Source organism: Myotis nattereri, assembly GCF_964212035.1.
Source record: "Myotis nattereri genome assembly, chromosome: 5".
In the NCBI taxonomy this organism is placed as follows: domain Eukaryota; kingdom Metazoa; phylum Chordata; class Mammalia; order Chiroptera; family Vespertilionidae; genus Myotis; species Myotis nattereri.
Window position 1 is genome coordinate 6,826,718 of NC_138080.1, and position 18,544 is coordinate 6,845,261.

The 18,544-nt window shown below is 45.1% G+C and overlaps 1 protein-coding gene across 1 annotated transcript; it reads right to left on the reverse strand.

Annotated features, from left to right (window-relative positions):
• Nucleotides 1-1,227: 1,227 nt before the first annotated feature.
• LOC308519322 (uncharacterized protein) lies at nt 1,228-18,299 on the reverse strand (the record flags this gene model as incomplete). The annotated part of the gene is made up of 5 exons (XM_081091301.1): nt 1,228-1,418; nt 2,953-3,129; nt 13,021-13,103; nt 13,224-13,329; nt 18,245-18,299. 5 exons carry the CDS (start codon nt 18,297-18,299, stop codon nt 1,228-1,230), a joined length of 612 nt encoding a protein of 203 aa, XP_080947427.1.
• Nucleotides 18,300-18,544: the final 245 nt, after the last annotated feature.

Here is an 18,544-nt window from a genome sequence, read left to right on the forward strand (position 1 = left end):
TGCTGGCTGGATCGCCCCCACTGCCCTCCCCTGCTGGCCTGATCACCCTTAACTGCCTCTGCCTTGGCCCCCATCATGGTGGCTTTGTCCGGAAGGAAGTCGGACGTCTGGAAGATGTCCGGTGGACCTGGCCTAATTAGCATATTACCCTTTTATTAGTATAGATTTGGAAGTCCTTTGAGATAAGACATGTTCATTTGGTCAGTGTTCTTATATTGCATGGCTCATTTAAAGCTAAACAAGAATACTTGCAATTTTCAAACTTTGCATCAATTGACATTTTATATCTTTAGAAAGTGTTTGTGTTTACATGCATTTGTTGATTGGCTTAATTGAACATCTTTTATTTTGTGTAAATAAAGAGTTTTACTCTTTTCCTCAGACCTCAGTGGGTTTTTTTTTTTGTTTTTTTTTTTAACAGTAGCTAAAAGTTAGAATAGCTGGGGGGAGAGGAGTCGGGGTGGGGAGAGCGGGAACAGGAATAAAAACTAAACTGGCTAAGGACAAAAAGCATGGAGGCAGGGGCCAGGATTCACACAGATTGCCTGAATTCTGATCTCCAGTGTGGCCCAGCTGAGCTACCAGAGGGTTCTAATGGTATTCGGGGGTGAGAACCACAAGAAGACCTCCGACTTCAGACCATTTCTCCAGGGAGCTGGGAGCTGCTTTCCAACATGAAGGGAACAGGCCATCCTCAGTGCAGTGGGTGCACTGTGTTCAGCCGCTGGTGGTGCCTCCATCACTCACAGAGAGGCTTCCAGGTCTCCGTGTTGGCCTCTATGCCCCCTATCACTGACCTCTGCTGCTGACCTTAGTTAGCCTCTAGCTACTGCCCCATCTCCAAGCCCATGCATACCACCCTTGCTATAAAATGGCACAGATCTAGTCAAAGTACATCTGAAATCTTCACCCTCCCTAATGAAATCCACACCCTGCCATTTCTACTTTGTGTCTAAAGCAATCACCTTGGGCTACCTTCTTGTCTTGCTTTCTAAGCATTTCATTGTGCATGTACTCTTGGAAATGCCCTGGGATCTTCTCAGAGGCAGGGATTGACTTTGGTCCTGACCCACTTTATGTGAGGCTGGGTACACACGTAAACCTTGCTGAATGAGACAATAAATGCACAACTATGTAAGTATTGAGAAATTAACAACATGAAAGAATACATAAGCCTCCCAAAATGCACGTTTAATTCAGAAAAGGAGATGGCTGGGCCCTTGCAGCTCAATAAAGCAGCTTCTCCAGAGATAAAACAAAGAAGATGGGAGTTGGGGGTCTGACCCATGCCCCATTTCTGATGGCTGATCTGCAACTTTTACTCCCGTTAGCAATTGGAAAACCCATGTAAGTTATTGTCTCTTTACAAAGGTCTGCTCGTATGCACTTCTTCATTTCAACAGCGATGTCTTTAAGACCTGCGAGAAACCATGAATGACACTTCCATTCTTCTCCTCCCTTTCGTCCCTCTTTCACACACCCCCTTACTGGGCTGGAGTACAGCATCCACTAGGCCACCCTGCATGTGAGTCACTCTGCACAGCTGAGGCAATCAGCTGTCATGGTGTCCTCCATATGTGTGGCTTGCAAAACCTTCACAACTTTCTTAATCAAGTACTCATGCAATTTCTAAGCTTGGCTTAAGTAAATTTTTTCCAACCCATATTTCCACCTGCAGATCTAGCATTGTGTTTTTACAGACATTTTATGCAGGTGGCAGTAAGAACTTGTTTCTTCTCCGAGTTCTCAGTGACTTCACCAGAGCACTCTGCACTGCCGACCTCAGGACTTGGTGCATCTGTGTCAGGTATGTACACCCTTCCTGACTTTAAGGACCGAAATCTAATTTCCTTTTATTCTTGGTTCGCATTACCTTTTAAGAAACAACGACAGCCATACAAAAGCAAGTGCTTTGATGATTCCCTGCCTTTCAAAGCACCTCCAGATACATCATTTCACACGGAGCACTCTGTGCTCTTGGTGATTTCTCTGCATCCTCTGGGTGCCATATTCAGTGACTGCTATTTTAATGTACAAACATAAGAATCCAAGATACCAATGGATATGACCAGCCTTTGCTAGATTATGTCACTAATAACAGACTTCAAGAAGGCTGAGCTGCCCTAACTGGTTTGGCTCAATGGATAGAGTGTCGGCCTGCAGACTGAAGGATCGCAGGTTCAATTCTCGTCAAGGGCACATGCCTGGGTTGTGGGCTTGATCCCCAGTAAGGGGCATGCAGAAGGTAGCCGACAAATGATTCTCTCATCATTGATTTTTCTATCTCTCTCTCTTCCTCTCTGAAATTAATAAAATATATTTTAAAAAATGTTAAAAAAAAAAGAAGGCTGAGATCCTCAGCGAGAGAAAGGGAGAAGGTAAAGAAAAGCCATGAGAACAGCCTGGTGCTTAGGGAGCTCTGCTCTAGGAGCCCTGCTGTGCTCCTAACTTATTTCTAACGTGTCTTCAATTAACTTGGAATTCTGTGTTGGGTTTTCTCAAAGCAAGCATTGTAAATTATGTTTTATGATGTTTTTGAGGAAAGGTTAATCATTATCTTTTTCTAAAGCTTTTACTTTGAAAATTAAACCTCCCCGGGGCAGGGCATAAATTATTCTTGTGCTAAAATAAACTAAGCAAAGTTTGCAGAGGATGAAGTTTCATTCAATGTGCTGAAAACCAGCTTCCTCAAAGCTAGCCGAGGGTTTGTTGATAAAAGTACAAAAATTCAAGAAAAGAAAAAAGGAAAAAAGTACAAAAATTCATAAATGACTAAATGAGTGTGAGAAAGCCAATTAGACATATTTTCAGGCTCAGATCACTGCAGTATCCTCGTTCCTAAGAGGACAAAAGCTGATTTCTCCTCAACCCTCCCTCTAGGATGCGTGCCCCAAGTTGGTGACAGAGCGCCACTGTCCTGTGTCTACAGAATACCGCATCCTTTCAAAGTACCTGTGTTGACGATGCCAGAGAATTCAACGCATTTCAGTTTGTCTGCTGCGCACCACTTGAGCTTACTGTTGCACTTCCTTCCCATCACTGCGAAGCAGGTCGGGCACTTAAAGCCATTGGAGGCGAATTCATCCACATCTTTCTCCTCCAGGTCATTCATCTTAATCTCCCAGGAGACTTAAAAAAAGACAGAAAACTGGCTGGCGATTTGCCACTGGTAGGCAAATGTACCCGTGCTCACAGAGCAGACTCACCAGCCCGATTCGGTATGTGACACTCAACACTGGAGTTACTACAAAAATGACCGCCACCTCATGGAGGTTCCTTCCTGGGGAGGAAGCCAGACTAAAACAAAGAAGAAAATACATGCTATGCCAGACGATGACAACTAAAGAGAGAACTGGAACAGTAAGTATAGTAGGCGAAGGGTGTGGCTGCAGTTCACGGGGTGGTCAGGGAAGGCCCCACTGGAAGGGAGATTTCCAAACACTTGCACTGAGTACTTCAGTGTGACAAATAAAGGTCAAAGGACACGGCGTGCACAGGCTCTGAAACAGCCTGAGCCCCCTGCACTCTCTGTAATGCCTTCGTAAACTACGTCCTCCGATGCCCTCCTCATCCACGTGTCCCTACTACCACCTGCTAAGGAGGAAAAACATTGAGCTTGGCTGCTCCAGTGAAATATGTCCACAGAGTGTAGAGAACTATGGATAAAGAGGTGGAAATCTGTGGAAACGTAGGGAAAGGGGAAAAGGGGGTAAAAGTCATAGGATTTATCTGTAGAATTTTTCTCGGGCTCTGAAAGGTGGTTTGAATTATTTACTTTCCTCTAAGCAGAACCCCCCATCACTCCCTCGGGCTCCTCCAGTCCCCCCGGCTGAGGGTGAGGGGCAAGTAGTGTGTGACACCAAGGGGAGCCTGTGCGCCCTCCCCCAACCTTGCCCGAGTACCAAGAATCCTGGGGTTTCTTGCTCAAATAGACCAAGCAGTTTGCAGAGGTGTTAGGAGAGGAGAGCCTGGACTAAGGACTGGTGTGTCCATGCCTGTGGTCATGATGCCCACCACAGGGAAGGGGAGCAGGGGGGAGAGGAGGTGCGCTGGGACCAAGGACTGGTGTGTCCATGCCTGTGGTCATGATGCCCACCACAGGGAAGGGGAGCAGGGGGGAGAGGAGGTGCGCTGGGACCAAGGACTGGTGTGTCCATGCCTGTGGTCATGATGCCCACCACAGGGAAGGGGAGCAGGGGGGAGAGGAGGTGCGCTGGGACCAAGGACTGGTGTGTCCATGCCTGTGGTCATGATGCCCACCACAGGGAAGGGGAGCAGGGGGGAGAGGAGAGCCTGGACCAAGGACTGGTGTGTCCATGCCTGTGATCATGATGCCCACCACAGGGAAGGGGACGCAGGTGGGAGAGGGACCAGTGTTCTCAGTGCTACCAGTTCTTGGCGCGGAACTCTGAGAAGTGTGAAAATTGCAGGCCTTTTATCCAGGTAAGAGGATGGAACCCAGATTAAATTTTTTTTAGCTTTTTGTGTACCATTTCAATATAGAGCCATATTGGCTTGGACCCTGCAAATGTGCGGGCAGCAGGCCCTCCATCCTGGGCAGGAGCAGGAGTTGGAGGCTTGGTTCCTGGGGACTGGGAGCCACATGTGCCATAAGAACCAGAGTCCAGAGATGGCTGGAGCTCTCAAGGGGCTGCAACCCCTATAGATCCAGGGCTAACCCGGCCTGCTCTCCCTAGAGAGAACTGTTTGATGAAGCATAGTACAAAGAGCCAAAAGTAATTTAAAAATCAACAAAAGAAAATAATATAAAAACAAATTACAATCAAACATTAAAGAGATTCCAATTAATAATTTCTCAGCAATGTCTCATATCCCCTCTCCTTCCAAACTCTCATACCTCACTGTGCTTGAAGCTACTCTGTCCACTGTGTCTTTTTAAATTTAATTAATTAAAAGCTCACTGCTGTCGGAACTGAAAGACGGTGGTTTAGGGAAACCCCTGTACTTGCCATCACCCACAACCACATCAAAATTACAATTAAAACACAGAACAACCATCATTCAGAACCGCCTGAGAGCTAGCTGAATGGAAGTCCTACAACTAGAGAAGTAAAGAAGAAAGCGAATCAAGACTGGTAGGAGGGGCAGAGACACGGAACAGGCTGCCACTTGTGCCACTTTTTAAAAAAAGTATATTTTTATTTATTTCAGAGAGAAAGAGAGATAGAAACATAATGATGAGACAGAATCATTGATTGGTCTCCTCCTGCACACCCCACCCTGGGGACTGAGCCAGCAACAGGCATATGCCCTTGACTGGAACTGAACCTGGGACCCTTCAGTCCACAGGCCAACACTCTATCCACTGAGCCAAACCAGCTAGGGCTGGACCGCTTTTTTTTTTTTTTTTAAATCAGGAGGGAGTCTCTCTGTGGAGGCTGCCTGTGAGGAGCAAGGGGTCCAAGTCCCACACCAGCCCCCAACCCCAGGGTTAGAGAGCAGGAAAGAGAAGGCCCTGTAACTGTGGGCTGTAAAACCCAGCAGGGATTGTGGCTGAGCGACATGAAGGCTGCTGGGGACCCAGGGATTGTTTTTAAAGGGCTGGTGCACAAACTTACTTGGACTCTATTCATCTGAGCTCCAGCACCAGGGGACCCAGAAACATATGGGGCAGAACTTGACTGTCTGGCATCACGGCAGGATCTTGGGGGCAGCCTTCTCCTAGAGAGGGGTGTTCCCAGGGGCCATTGTTCCTGTGCTGGTACCTCCCCTGTTGCAGGGCTGACTGGCAGCCATATCTGAGTTTCCATCAGTCTGGCTCACACTGTTCGCTCTGCCCTGGTGATTCCCTGAGACACTGCCCCATCCAATTTGCAGCCCCACCCAAGCTGTTTGTTGCAGCTTTTCCATATGAGTGCCCTATCCTAGCTCAGGATTGCTTTTGCTAAAATCTCTCAAACAAGTTTCAGCTGGTGTCCGCATGGCTCATACCTATTAATAAAAGACCCAAGACCTGCCACTAGAAGCAGCCTGCCTTGCTTCACATCTGGGCACTTCCAAGCCAGGTATAAGACATCTGCAGCTGCTGCTAGGTGGCCCCAGCCAGTAGCTGACTTTGAACCTCCCTGGAGGCCCAGAGCCAGTGCAGCTGGTGGATAGCTTCAGACCACACCAGATTACACATCCACAAGTGATACACTCAAGGGGCAGAGTCAGTGAGCACCAAAGCCCCACTGAAGCAAGTCCTGCTCCATAGGGTGTCTCCTGCACAGTAGCTCTTCCCCTGTAGTTGCAACTGGTTCTCACAGCCAATTGGCTGGAGGGCAATTCTTCCCAGTGATGCCAATGGCAATCATGGCTCAACCACAACAAGACTGTGCACACAGCCCACACAGTGGTGCACCTAGACCCAGCTCAGATGACTGGGGAGGCTCAGCCACTGTGCCCTACAGGACATCTACTACACAATGCCACTCTACCAATTCCAGAAGACATAGAAGCTCTTCCGAATACACAGAAACAAACACAAGGAAGCAGCCAAAATTTGGAGACAGAAAAACATATCACAAATGGAAGTAAACAAATTACTGGATACAGAGTTGTTCAAAACCATGGTTATAAGATTACTCAAGGATCTTCATGAGAGCTTCAAGGGACTTGTGAGAATGTCAAAGACATGAAAAAAGACATTTTATCCAGGTAAGAGAAATTAACCATACACTAACTGAAATAAAGAATAATTTATAGGAATTCAATAGTAGAGTAGAGGAGTCAGAGAATCAAATCAATGACTTGTACTATGAGGAAGCAAAAAACACCCAATCAGAAGAGCAAAAAGAAAAATAATCCAAATATATGAAGATAGTGTAAGGAGCCTCTGGGACAACTTCAAGTGCACCAACATTCACATTATGGTAATGCCAGAAGGAGAAGAGAGAGAGCAAGCTATTGAAAACCTATTTGAAGAAATAATGACAGAAAACTTCCCCTATCTGGTGAAAGAAACAGACTTACAAGTCCAGGAATCACAGAGAGCCCCAAACAAGAGGAGCCCAAAGAAGCTACACCAAAACACATCATAATTAAAATGCCAAGAGTTAAAGACAAAGAGAGAATCTGAACAGCAGCAAGAGAAAAGCAGTTAGTTACCTACAAGGGAGTGCACATATGACTGTCAGCTGATTTCTCAACAGAAACTTTGAAGGCCAGACGGGAGTGGCAAGAAATATTCAAATTGATGAATAGTAAGGATGTACAACCAACATTACTCTACCAAGCAAAGCTCTCATTTAGAATTGAAGGTCAGATAAAGAATTTTACAGACAAGAAAAAGCTAAAGGAGTTCATCACCACCAAACCAGTATTACATGCCATGTTGAAGGGTATTCTTTAAGAAGAGGAAGAAGAAGAAAAAGATTAAACATATAAACAACAAAATGCCAATAAATACATATCTATCAACAATTGAATCCAAAAACGAACAAGAAATCTAATGAACAAAATACACTGGTGAATAAAATACAATCAGAGGCATGCAAACATGGAACAGACTGGCGAATTTCAGAGGAAAGGGGATGGGGAGTAGGAAGAGATTAACCAAAGATCTCTTACCTATGGACACAAGGTGGTGAAGGCCTGGGGTGGGGTGGGAACCGGGTGGAGGGAGGCAATGGTAGGAGAAAAGGGGGACATCTGTAATACTTACAACAATAAAGATTTAAAATGAACCCCCACCCCCCACACAAAAGCTCACTGCCATGGTTGTGCCATTCTCATTTCAAATGTTCAAAAGCTGCATATACAGACATTTTACTCATCATAGAACATCCCACAAGCCAGCACTGCACTACAGTCTCACACGGTTAGACAAAAGCAAATTAAAACTGGAGTGTGCTGGTGAGAGTGTGGGCAACAGGCATTTTCATTCTATTTCTGGTGGGTAAATTAGTGCAGCGTATTTAGAGGCCAATTTGATAATTTGGAAAAAAGTTTAGATTGCACAAATTCTTTGGTCCAGGAATTCCTAAGTATTTTCCTACATGTGTAATTTTATTTGTAGGTCAATTACTGCAGGATTCTCTGAGATACTAAATAGTTAGAAATGACTGAAATTCTCATGGTTAGACATCCATGAAATAGTTGTACATATAGAGAATGTGTGCTTCTACACACACTGATATGAAAATCCTTCCATTTGTGACAACATGGATGTATCTTGAAGTCATTACACTATGAAAAGTCCTCCAAGGTGTACCTTGAAGGGGAAAAAGCAAGAGTATGACACTAGGTATAAAATGCCATGGGAAGAAAAAGATACACTTGGATATGTTGCTAAATACACAGACCATCTCTGGAAAGGTACTCAAGAAGGGATGACTGTGGTTGCCTCCAAGGAGTTGAGCTGGGGGGCTAAAGAGGAGGAGGATATATTCTCTCCTCTACACATTTTGCATTTTATACCAAGGGCATAAAGTATTTATTTTAAAAGCTGTAAAATTAAAAACAAATAAACATAAATAAATTAAAACAGAGAAAGGAGAAGAAAAGATGGGTTTTAAAATTTGCTTTTACCCCTGAGAAAAAAGCCTGCATCAATGAAAGAAAAATACCACATGATCTCACTCATTTATGGATAATTAAGACCATTATAAACTGATGAGCAAAAATAGATACAGAGGCAGAGCAACATCGAACAGACTGTCCAACTACAGTGGGAAGGCTGGGGAGGGTTGGGGGACAGGCGGGGGGGGGGGGGTAAGAGATCAACTGAAGGACTTGTATGCATGCATATAAGCATAACCAATAGGCACAAGACACTGGGGGGTATGGGAGGCTAGGGGAAGGTCAAGGGGAGAAAAAACAGGAGACATATATAATACTCTTTGTAATACTTTAAGCAATAAAACAATTAAAAAAAAAAAAAGCCTGCAAAAATCCAAGCAAAAAATAGACATTTTACCAAAGAAGAAATACAAATGACCAACACCAGAGAAATGCAAATCAAAACCACAGTGAGCCTGGTTGGTGTTGCTCAGTGGTTGAGAGTTGACCTACGAGCCAGGAGGTCATGGTTCGATTCCCGGTCAGGGCACATTCCTGGCTTGTGGGCTCCATCCCAGTGGGGGCCGGGCAGGAGGTAGCCGATTGATGATTCTCTATCATTGATGTTTTTATCTCTCTCCCCCTGTCCCTTTCTCCCTGAAATCAATAAAAATGCAATTAAAAAATATAAAATTATTTAAAAAATTATTTTAAAGAACAATCAGAATGAACTAACACCTCACACCTGTCAGATGGTTATCATTAATAAATCAACAAACAACAAGCATTGGCCAGTATGTGGAGCAAAAGGAACCCTCATGCACTGTTGGTGGGAATGTAGATTGGTGCAGCCACCATAGAAAACAGTATGCAGATTCCTCAAAAAATTAAAAATGGAACTGCCTTATGACCCAGCAATTCCCCTTCGGGGTATTTAGCTGAAGGAAACAAAAACACTAATTTGAAGAGATATATGCAACCCTACATTCATTGCAGCATTATTTATAATAGCCAAGATATGGAAGTAACCTAGGTGTCCATCGACAGAAGAAAGAATAAAAAACTGTGGTACACACCATGGAATATTAAGTCATAAAAAAGCAGAAAGTCCTGCCATTTGTGACAACATGGATGTATCTTGAAGCCATTATATTAAGTGAAATAAGTCAGACAGCGAAAGAAAAAAACTGTGTGATCCTTTAATATGTGGAATGTTAAAAAATAAAATAAAACCCAAACTCATAGAAAAAGATCAGGTTTTTGGTTACCAGAGAGGGGGATTTGTGGAAAGGTGAGCAAAAAGGTACAAACTTCCAGTTATAAGGTACATTAGTACTAGAAATGTACTGTATAGCATGATGTGATTGTAGTTAACACTGATATATAGAAAAGTTAAGAGAGTAGATCCTAAGAATTCTAATCACAGGGACTGTTTTTATTTTTTTGTATCTATATGAGAGAATGGATGCTAACTAAACTTATTTTGGTAATTATTGGTGTATGTCAATATACTATATAATAAAGAGGTAATATGCAAATTGACCCTCACTCCATCACAAGATGGTTGCACCCACAGCAGAGGCGGGGTTCCCATAATGAGCCATAACAAGCAATCATCAGGGACCTGAGGCTGCATGGCACTGGGCCAGGCTGGGGACCTCAGGCTGTGCCCCCCGCCCCAGCGCCGGGCCGGGGACCTGAGACTGCACACCCCCAGGGCTTGATGGGGGTGGGGCTGGCCGGGGCTGGATCTTGCCCAAGGGGGGTGGGACCGGCCAGGTCTGGGTCTTGCACAATTTTGAGGTGCACGTGGGTGGGCAGGGACTTAAATCTGGGTCCCGCGGCATGCCCCACACTCTGACAGGAGGAAGATTTTCATATACATTTTACTAATTTTCTTTTTAATCTCTGACACTTCTATTTATAGAGAAAGGGCAAATAGCAATATTAAAATATTTCCTCTAATTAATTCCTTTTTAATGTGCACAAATTTCGTGCACTGGGCCACTAGTATCTCAATAAAACTGAAAAAAAGGCATATTATAGAAAAGTACTTAAGCAAACTTCACTACAAATCATAACCACAAACCAAAAGCAAAGGAGAGCACTCCTGAGGAAACAAGTGGTCACCTGGTTAAGTGTGGGCACAGGACTTCATTCCCTGCCCATACAGTTGCCCTTGGGCAGCCCTCACACCCTTGGGTGCCCCCAGAAAATGGTACTTGAACTGAAAGGAAACTACTAGAGTATGAGCATTGTGCAGACTGACAGACCTCCCTGTCCTCCCAAGCCAACACCTGTCACAAACTCTCCTACATCTCTACATATGTTATTGAAGAAAAAGGCCTTTTTTTAAAAAGCTTTGATTTATGTGAAAATGCAGAGCACCAGGGGAAGGTTAATAGCATTGCTCTCAGTTATTCACAGTGAGAAAAAATTACGATTTTCCCATCCTTCCTTGAAAATGAGCTATGATGTTAACATTCAGTGATGCTGGCTTTAAGTTTGGGAGGTGGAAAGTTATGATGCAATGGGAAAGATAGGAACTGGAGAAAGGAGTGGAGGACTTGAAGGTTGACAGCTCAAGATAAACTTCCACATTTACCTATGGCCTGTTCCAAAATTCAATCAGTGATTTTCTGTCATCTTTTATTAGGTGAAGAAAACAGAGGAGGAAATAAGTCAATAAAGACCTGGAATTTCATATAAAATTATGCTGACCTTCCTTATATGTATAAGGAATTCTAAACTAGCCCATAATGAACTCTTAGTAAGGAATAACTATTTGTATTGGTCTAAGCAGTGCGGGATGAGTCCTTCCTATAAAAAATTGAGAGGCTGGTGGAAGAGGGGATGGCATAAGGATATGAGCACAAGCAGTTAAAGCTGGTGGCCAATGGATGAGTGGACTATCCTGATGATGGAGGAGGTCACCTTGGGAGGAAACCTCAGGATGCCCTGGACAACCCCAGGAATTTAAAATGATTAAGTGGCACTCATGAAATGAGTGCTGCCCATAGCAGATGCAGAACATGGTACCCAGTGAGCAAGCAGGGATAGGGCAGGCTGTTACCACAGTCCCAACCCTCAGGGACATCACGAAGGAGAACCAGGGCCCATGATTCACTCCTCAGGGGTGAACATCTTCTCTCCTCCTTCCTTCCCCCAATATGAAGTGGTCCCTGGAGAAAAATTGAAAGCTACCCTCTAATAAAAATTTTCTAAATGCCAACCCTTTGCTGTGCCATGTTCCTCCAAAGTGTAGCCCAAATGTCCATCAGTAGATGTGTGGATAAAAAAGTTGTGGTACATTTACACAATGGAATACTACTCGGCTGTAAAAAGGAAGGAAATCTTACCTTTGCGACAGCATGGATGGACCTGGAAAGCATTATGCTAAGTGAAATAAGCCAGTTGGAGAAAGACAAGTACCCTATGATTTCACTCACGTGGAATCTAATAAACACACTGAACTAACAAGCAAAACTGAGACAGACTCATAGAGAGCAGGCTGACAGCTGTGTGTGTGTGGGGAGGGTGTTGAGGGGGGAGGGATTGATCAAAACAGAAAAAAAAGAGAGATAACTCTTGGAGAAGGACAGCAGTGTGGGGACTGCAGGGGTTGTGGGTTAGGGGAATTGGGGAGAGGTGGAGGAGGGTATCCTATATAATAAAAGCCTAATATGCTAAGTGTCTGGTCAACTGGTTTGTCGTTCAACCAATCAAAGAGTAATATGCTAATGATATGCTAAGGCCACTCAACTGCTCGCTATAACCTGCACTGACCACCAGGGGGCAGACGCTCCAACCAGTAGGTTAACTTGCTGCTGGGGTCTGGCCGATGGGAACTGAGAGGGACTTGCGGGACATGCCTGGAGCCCCCGCCGGCCCCATCCCCAATCGGGCCCCAACACCCCAATCCGGGGCAGGGCTGGCCAGCCAACTGCCTGTGGCCCCTTCCCCTGGCCGGCCCTGCACCATGGGCCCCCATGGGGAGGGCTGCGGGACCCCACCATGCTCCAATTCATGCACTGGGTCTCCAGTAAAGGAGATAAACAGTAATGGACATAGACTTGATTTGGGATGGTAAATACACAATACAGTGTACAGATGACATTTGTAGAATTGTGCACCTGAAACGTGTGTAATTTTGTTAACCAATGTCATCCCAATAAATTCAATAAAAAGGAAAAAAATTAAAATGTACTTAAAAAATAAATAGGCTGGAACTGATCAATATTCCTAGTCCTCCCAGAACTATGTTGGAGGTGAGGTGGGGCTCTGAGGGCTGGGCACAGAAGGGGAGCAGGAATGCGGGAATGAGGTTGCAGGATGTGGGGGAGCAGGGAAGTGGGAGAAATGTAGGATGCTGGGTGTGGGTGAGGATGCCTGGGCAGGATTTGGATGTGCGGTGTGGGTGGGAGTGAGGGTGAGGGCAGGATACGGATGCGGGGGTGTAGGGTGTGGGTGGCGATTCAGGCGGGGATGTGGGGTGCGGGTGGCCTCACGGACTCTCACCTGCAAGGAAGGGCGCCAGGAGGAGGCTGCAGGCCAGGAGCAGGTGTCCAGGAGCGGCGGGGAGCATGCTGTGGGTCGGTTCTCTGTGAGAGACAGGGCCGGTCAGCCATGTCACGGGCCCCCTCCCCACCCGCTGCCTCCCACCTGCGACCCTTCCGGCCTTCAGATCACGTGCGTGGCGAAGATCTCGGCCCCCACGGCACCTGAGCTCGAAGGCGCAGCCTGTGTGCCCCTTCACACAGGCTCTAGTGCGCTGGAAGACCACGTGGTCTGGGCCGGGCTGCGTGGCTGGGCTGTGCACACCTGTACCTGAAAGTGCAACCGACAATATGGTCCAGCCCGGCGAGTCCTGCAGTGGGCCGCAAGCACTGCGCACGCACGAGGCAGGGGCCAGCGCTTCCCTATTGGTCCATCCCCAACGGTCCCGCCTCCTGTTCTGGCCAATGAGATGCCTCAGGCAGGGCTTATGTGACTGCAGAAAGTTTACCTGGCTATTTCTACAGTTCAGAGAATGGAAGCTCAGAGGAGGTGGGGTCCCTGTTTGTGGGGGCTCTCTGATGCTCACCCACCAAACCCCACTGAAGATGCCTTGCTGGGACTGAGCCCCTTCCCTACCTGCCCTCAGCATCTCTGAGAAGGCACGTACATGCTGGACTCTGACCAGACCGCCACCGCCTCTGTGAGTGACCCAGGCACCTACTTTGAGTGATTCCTGCATCTGGGGGGAGAATGCTCTAACACCCTCACACCCCTCATCCAGCACCTGGAGAGTCAGGGGCCTGTGCAGTCACCATGCACAGTTGTGAATTTTGTGCTGGGAATATAAACGGGCTGTCATCATGTACTGAGTGCGAGGGTCAGAATTCTACCTGTTCTCCCACTGCTGTTTTCAGGCCGGGATATTGCAGCAACTGCAAAAACCCTACTTCTTTTTGGAAGCAACCTAAATATTTATTGAGGGATGAATTGACAATCAAAATGAGAATATATATAATATTTCATATGTACATATACATATACATATACATATATGAAATATTATATATCCTTAAAAATAAGTAAATCCTGGCATATGTAACAACATGGATGACCCTTGAGGGCATTATGCTAAGTGAGATTAGTTAGAAAATACAAATACTGCATGATTCCCCATATATGAGGTATTTAACATACTCTAACTCAGAAACAGAAAGTAGAATGGTGGTTCCAGGGGCTGGGGGGAGGGGAAAAGGAGAATTGTTCAATGGTTATACGTTTTAGGGATCAAATGCACCATGATGTGCAGTTACACTGCTATATTGTACACTTAAAATTATTAACATGGGTAATTTTATCTTATGGGTGTTTTTAAATCACAATTTGAAAAACTCTACTCCTTTGACATTTATATATACTGCCGTATTCTTTGTGACAGAATCACCATCTACTAAGTTATTTTTGACCATTTAACCCGTGTTTTGGCCCTTGGTTCATAACCTTTGTTGATGTCAGAACATACAAAACTATAGAGAAATTTATGAGTTTAGTAGAGCCAAACTGAGGACATACCCCAAAGCAAAATCTCAATGGACTGAGAAAATGCTCCAGAGAATTTTAGTTTTGCAGTTGTTATTAAGCACTTTGAATCAAAGGAGGGATGATTACATGAAACCCATTGTTGGTAGATTAAGGAAGTGGGGAAAAAGGCGGGGATATCTCTATGATTGGATAGAAGTAAAATGGAAAGATAAATATTTAATATTTACAGTCAATGAGGGTGGAATATAGGCAGCAGGATCATGTGCTCCCTTGAGGGATCTGGAAAAGAGGGTCACTGGCATTTCAAAGGTGCGTTCACCTGGATTCACTAGAACGATGAGAGGGCTTACTGAAGACAAAGATGAACCTTTTATTATGGAAGTCATAGGCCTGGGGTGTGACCCCCCAGCATGGTCTTCCCAGTCAGGAATTCATAATCACATCACCCGGTGAGGATACTTTCAGTCACTAAGCTTGTCACATTTACTCCGTACCCCTGTTTTGTACATACCTTGCACTACAACACTGTGCAAAAGAACTTCCTACAATGAAAAAAAAAAGTTCTATACTTATGCTGACACAGCACTGTAGTGTGTTGAATGGTAGCCCCAAAGGTGTGTCCACCTTCTAATCCTTAGAACTTGTGGATATTACCTCATATGGCAAAAGATGTGATTAAGTTCTGGATGGGCCCTAAATGCAGTCACATGTACCTTTGTAAGAGAGAAGCAGGGAAGTTTTGAAACAGACACAAAAAGGAAAAGACACAAAGAAGAGGAGGGGCCAAGAGACCATGGAGACAGAGGTTGGAGTGATGCAGCCACAAGCAAAGGAATGTAAGAGGCAATGAAAAGATTCTCCCCCAGGGCCTCTGGAGGGAGCATGGCCCTGCCAATACCTGACTTCAGAATTCTGGCCTCCAGAACATTGAGAGAATTCATTTCTGTTGTTTTGAGTCACTCAGTCTGTGGTAATTGGTTACAGCAGTCCTAGAAAACTAATACAAGCAATCCACTTGGCTCTTGAGGTAACTGGAATGTGGCTAGTTAGACTGGGAAACTGAAATTTTAATCTTATCTAATTTTAATTAATTTAAACTTAATAGCTAAACCCTGGAGCTATCACATTGAGTTACTCTCCTCTGTCCTTCACCTGCACTCCAGTGCCACACACAGAACAGAATTCCTAACTCTCTACACCTGTCCCTGAATGGGACCTGCCATTTACTCAGGCTTTAACTCCCACTCCTGGTCCCCTCAACATTCTCACTTTGCTCCCAGTGCAGCCCACCCTAGTCCAGGATTTCTCAACTTTTTTTCATTATACGGTAGTCCCTCTAATGAGCCTTTTAGAACTTCTTTCCTTCCTAATTGGCTCCTCCCATATAAAATTTTAATGCATGGTGTTTATCTGTGAAGGGCAACACACCATTGTACTACTTAAGATTTCGACCTCCTCAAGCAAAACCAACCAATATAAAAACTTAAAATGTTTAGGACTCTGGTCAACATGGCAGAATAGAGACACTCTGAGATCTCTGCCTCCAATGATCTTATTAAAATTACAACTAAATTACAGAATAACCACCACTGAGAATCACTTGAATACAAGCTGAACAGAAATCCCACAACTAAGAAGATAAAAAAGAAGCCACATCACCTGGTGGGAGCAGTGGAGACTTGGAAGGGCAGGTTGACACCCATGTGTGGCAATTAAAAACTGGAAGGGCCAGCTCAGCTGTGGAGGTGTCCCCTGAGGAGTGGGAGGCCCAGCCTGACACCTGGCTCCCCAGACCCAGGCGCTAGTGTCAGGAAGAAGAGTCACCATAACATCTGGCTCTGAAAATCATCAGGGATTACATCCCAGAGAGACAAAAGGTTATGGGAGACCCACACATTTTGCCCCTAAAGGACCAGCACACAAACTCACCTTAAGCATCAGGTCAGGGGCAGCAGCTCAAAAACCACCAGGGACCTATGCGGAGGAACTAACTTCACTAACTTTAGAGTTAGGACAAGACAGGCAGGGGTTGGAGCAACTCTCTCTGGGGACAGAAGCACTGGCAGGCACCATTGTTCCTTTATGGAGCTTTACTTTTAGCCAGTCAGCCTGGCCCAGGTGTGTGTCAAATCTGTGCTCTCTATTAACCTGGATAACACCATTTGCACTGTCCTGGTGATTCTCTGAGGCCCCCTTATCCCCCATCCAACTTGCTCACCCAGCCCCAGTCTCTTCCAGTGGCTCCTCCACAGAATCAGCCGGCATTATCTCACACTGCAGTTTCACTCAAAGGTCTGCAAAGCTCACACGAGTGCTGTCTGCTGTAGGCTTGCACTGCAGACTTTCTCAAAGGCCCACTAATTCCATATAAGTGAAAAATCGACAAACTTCACGCAAGTAGTGGCCAGCCTTGGCATACATTGTAGCCCCAAGCTCAACATAAGGGGCGACCAGTCTCAACTTGCAGAGTACCTTCTATCAGGTGATCCCAAACCTGGCATAAACAGCAGCCAGAATTGGCCTCTAATGTAGCTCCAACTAGGCAGCCTCAAGCCAAGCACAAATCATGAATGAAGCCAAGTTGCCCATGAAAAGATTCAAAGGCTGGCACTAGTGGCAGCTGACCTTGGCTTGCAGCATAGACGTTCCCAAGCACATCCAAGCTCAGCACAAGCAGTGACCAAACAAAGATCACTTTGTTACTCCTATCAGGCAGCCCCACACCTGGCACAAATGGTGACTAACCTCAATATTCTCAATAAACTTACGGTAAGAATAGAGATGAACTCAGTGAGAACTTTAACAAAGAGATAGAAACCATCAAAAGGAGACAGAACACATGAAAAGGGACCAATCAGAAATGAAGAATACAATAACTACAATGAATGATACACTAAAAGGAATCAACAGCAGATTAGAAGAAGCAGAGGATTGCATCAGCAATCTAGAAGACAAGGTAATAAAAACAAATTGAAACAGCATAAAGAAAAAAATAAGAATTTAACAAACCTCTGGGACAACATCAGGTGTAACAACATCTGCATCATAGAGGTACCAGAAGGAGAAGAGAGAGAGAACAAGGGATGGAAAATCAATTTGAAGATTATACTTAAATGTTTGAGCAGTTGATGTACTTTTTTATATTCCATCATAATTATTCCTGACTTTAATGTATTATCTTTTCCCTCCATTTAACATCTGTTAGCTTTTAAGGTTTCAATCTGGATGGCAGATTAGGTGGACAGTGAACTTACCTCCTCCTATGAGCACATCAAAATTACAACTAAATTTTAGAACAAATGAACCTGAGAACCATTGGAAGACTAGCTAAAGAGAAGGCCTTTAACTAAGGATATAAAGAGGAAGCTATGTCTAGCCTGGTAGGAGGGCTGAAATGGACTGGCCCTACATCCACATGTGGTGGTTGAGAATTAGGAAAGATATCTCAGCTGCAGGGGGTCCTCCCGAAAAAGCTAGAGATCCCAGCCCCACATTAGACTCCCCAGATCAAAGCACCAGTGATGGGAAGAGGAGCCCCACAACATCTGTCTGTGAAAATTAGAAATTTCATCCATCTGGGTAAGATGGAGTATTGCTGGAAACCCAGATGTCCTCTTAAAGAGCCCACCCACAAACTAACCTAGTCATAGAAACTCAGCCTGGGTTCAGGTAGAAAGACAACAGCATGATAGTGCCAGAGACATACAAGGAGAATCTGAGTTGTATTGCTTGAGGGCAAAGGCTGAAGAGACAACTGCCATTGTCCCTGTGTTGAGCCCTCCTCCCACACAGCCAACATTCAGGCAACATTTTTCCTATATTGAGCCTTCCCCCGACATGACAAAATATCAATCTGCATTCACTTGATGAACATCACTTACCACAGGCTGTTGACTCCCTGAGATCCCACCCAACTCACCCACAATTGGAGGCTCTCTTAATAGCCAGCAGCTAGCCTCCGCCCATGCATTGCTGGAGGCTGTTCCAGTGGTGGAAGCAAACATTA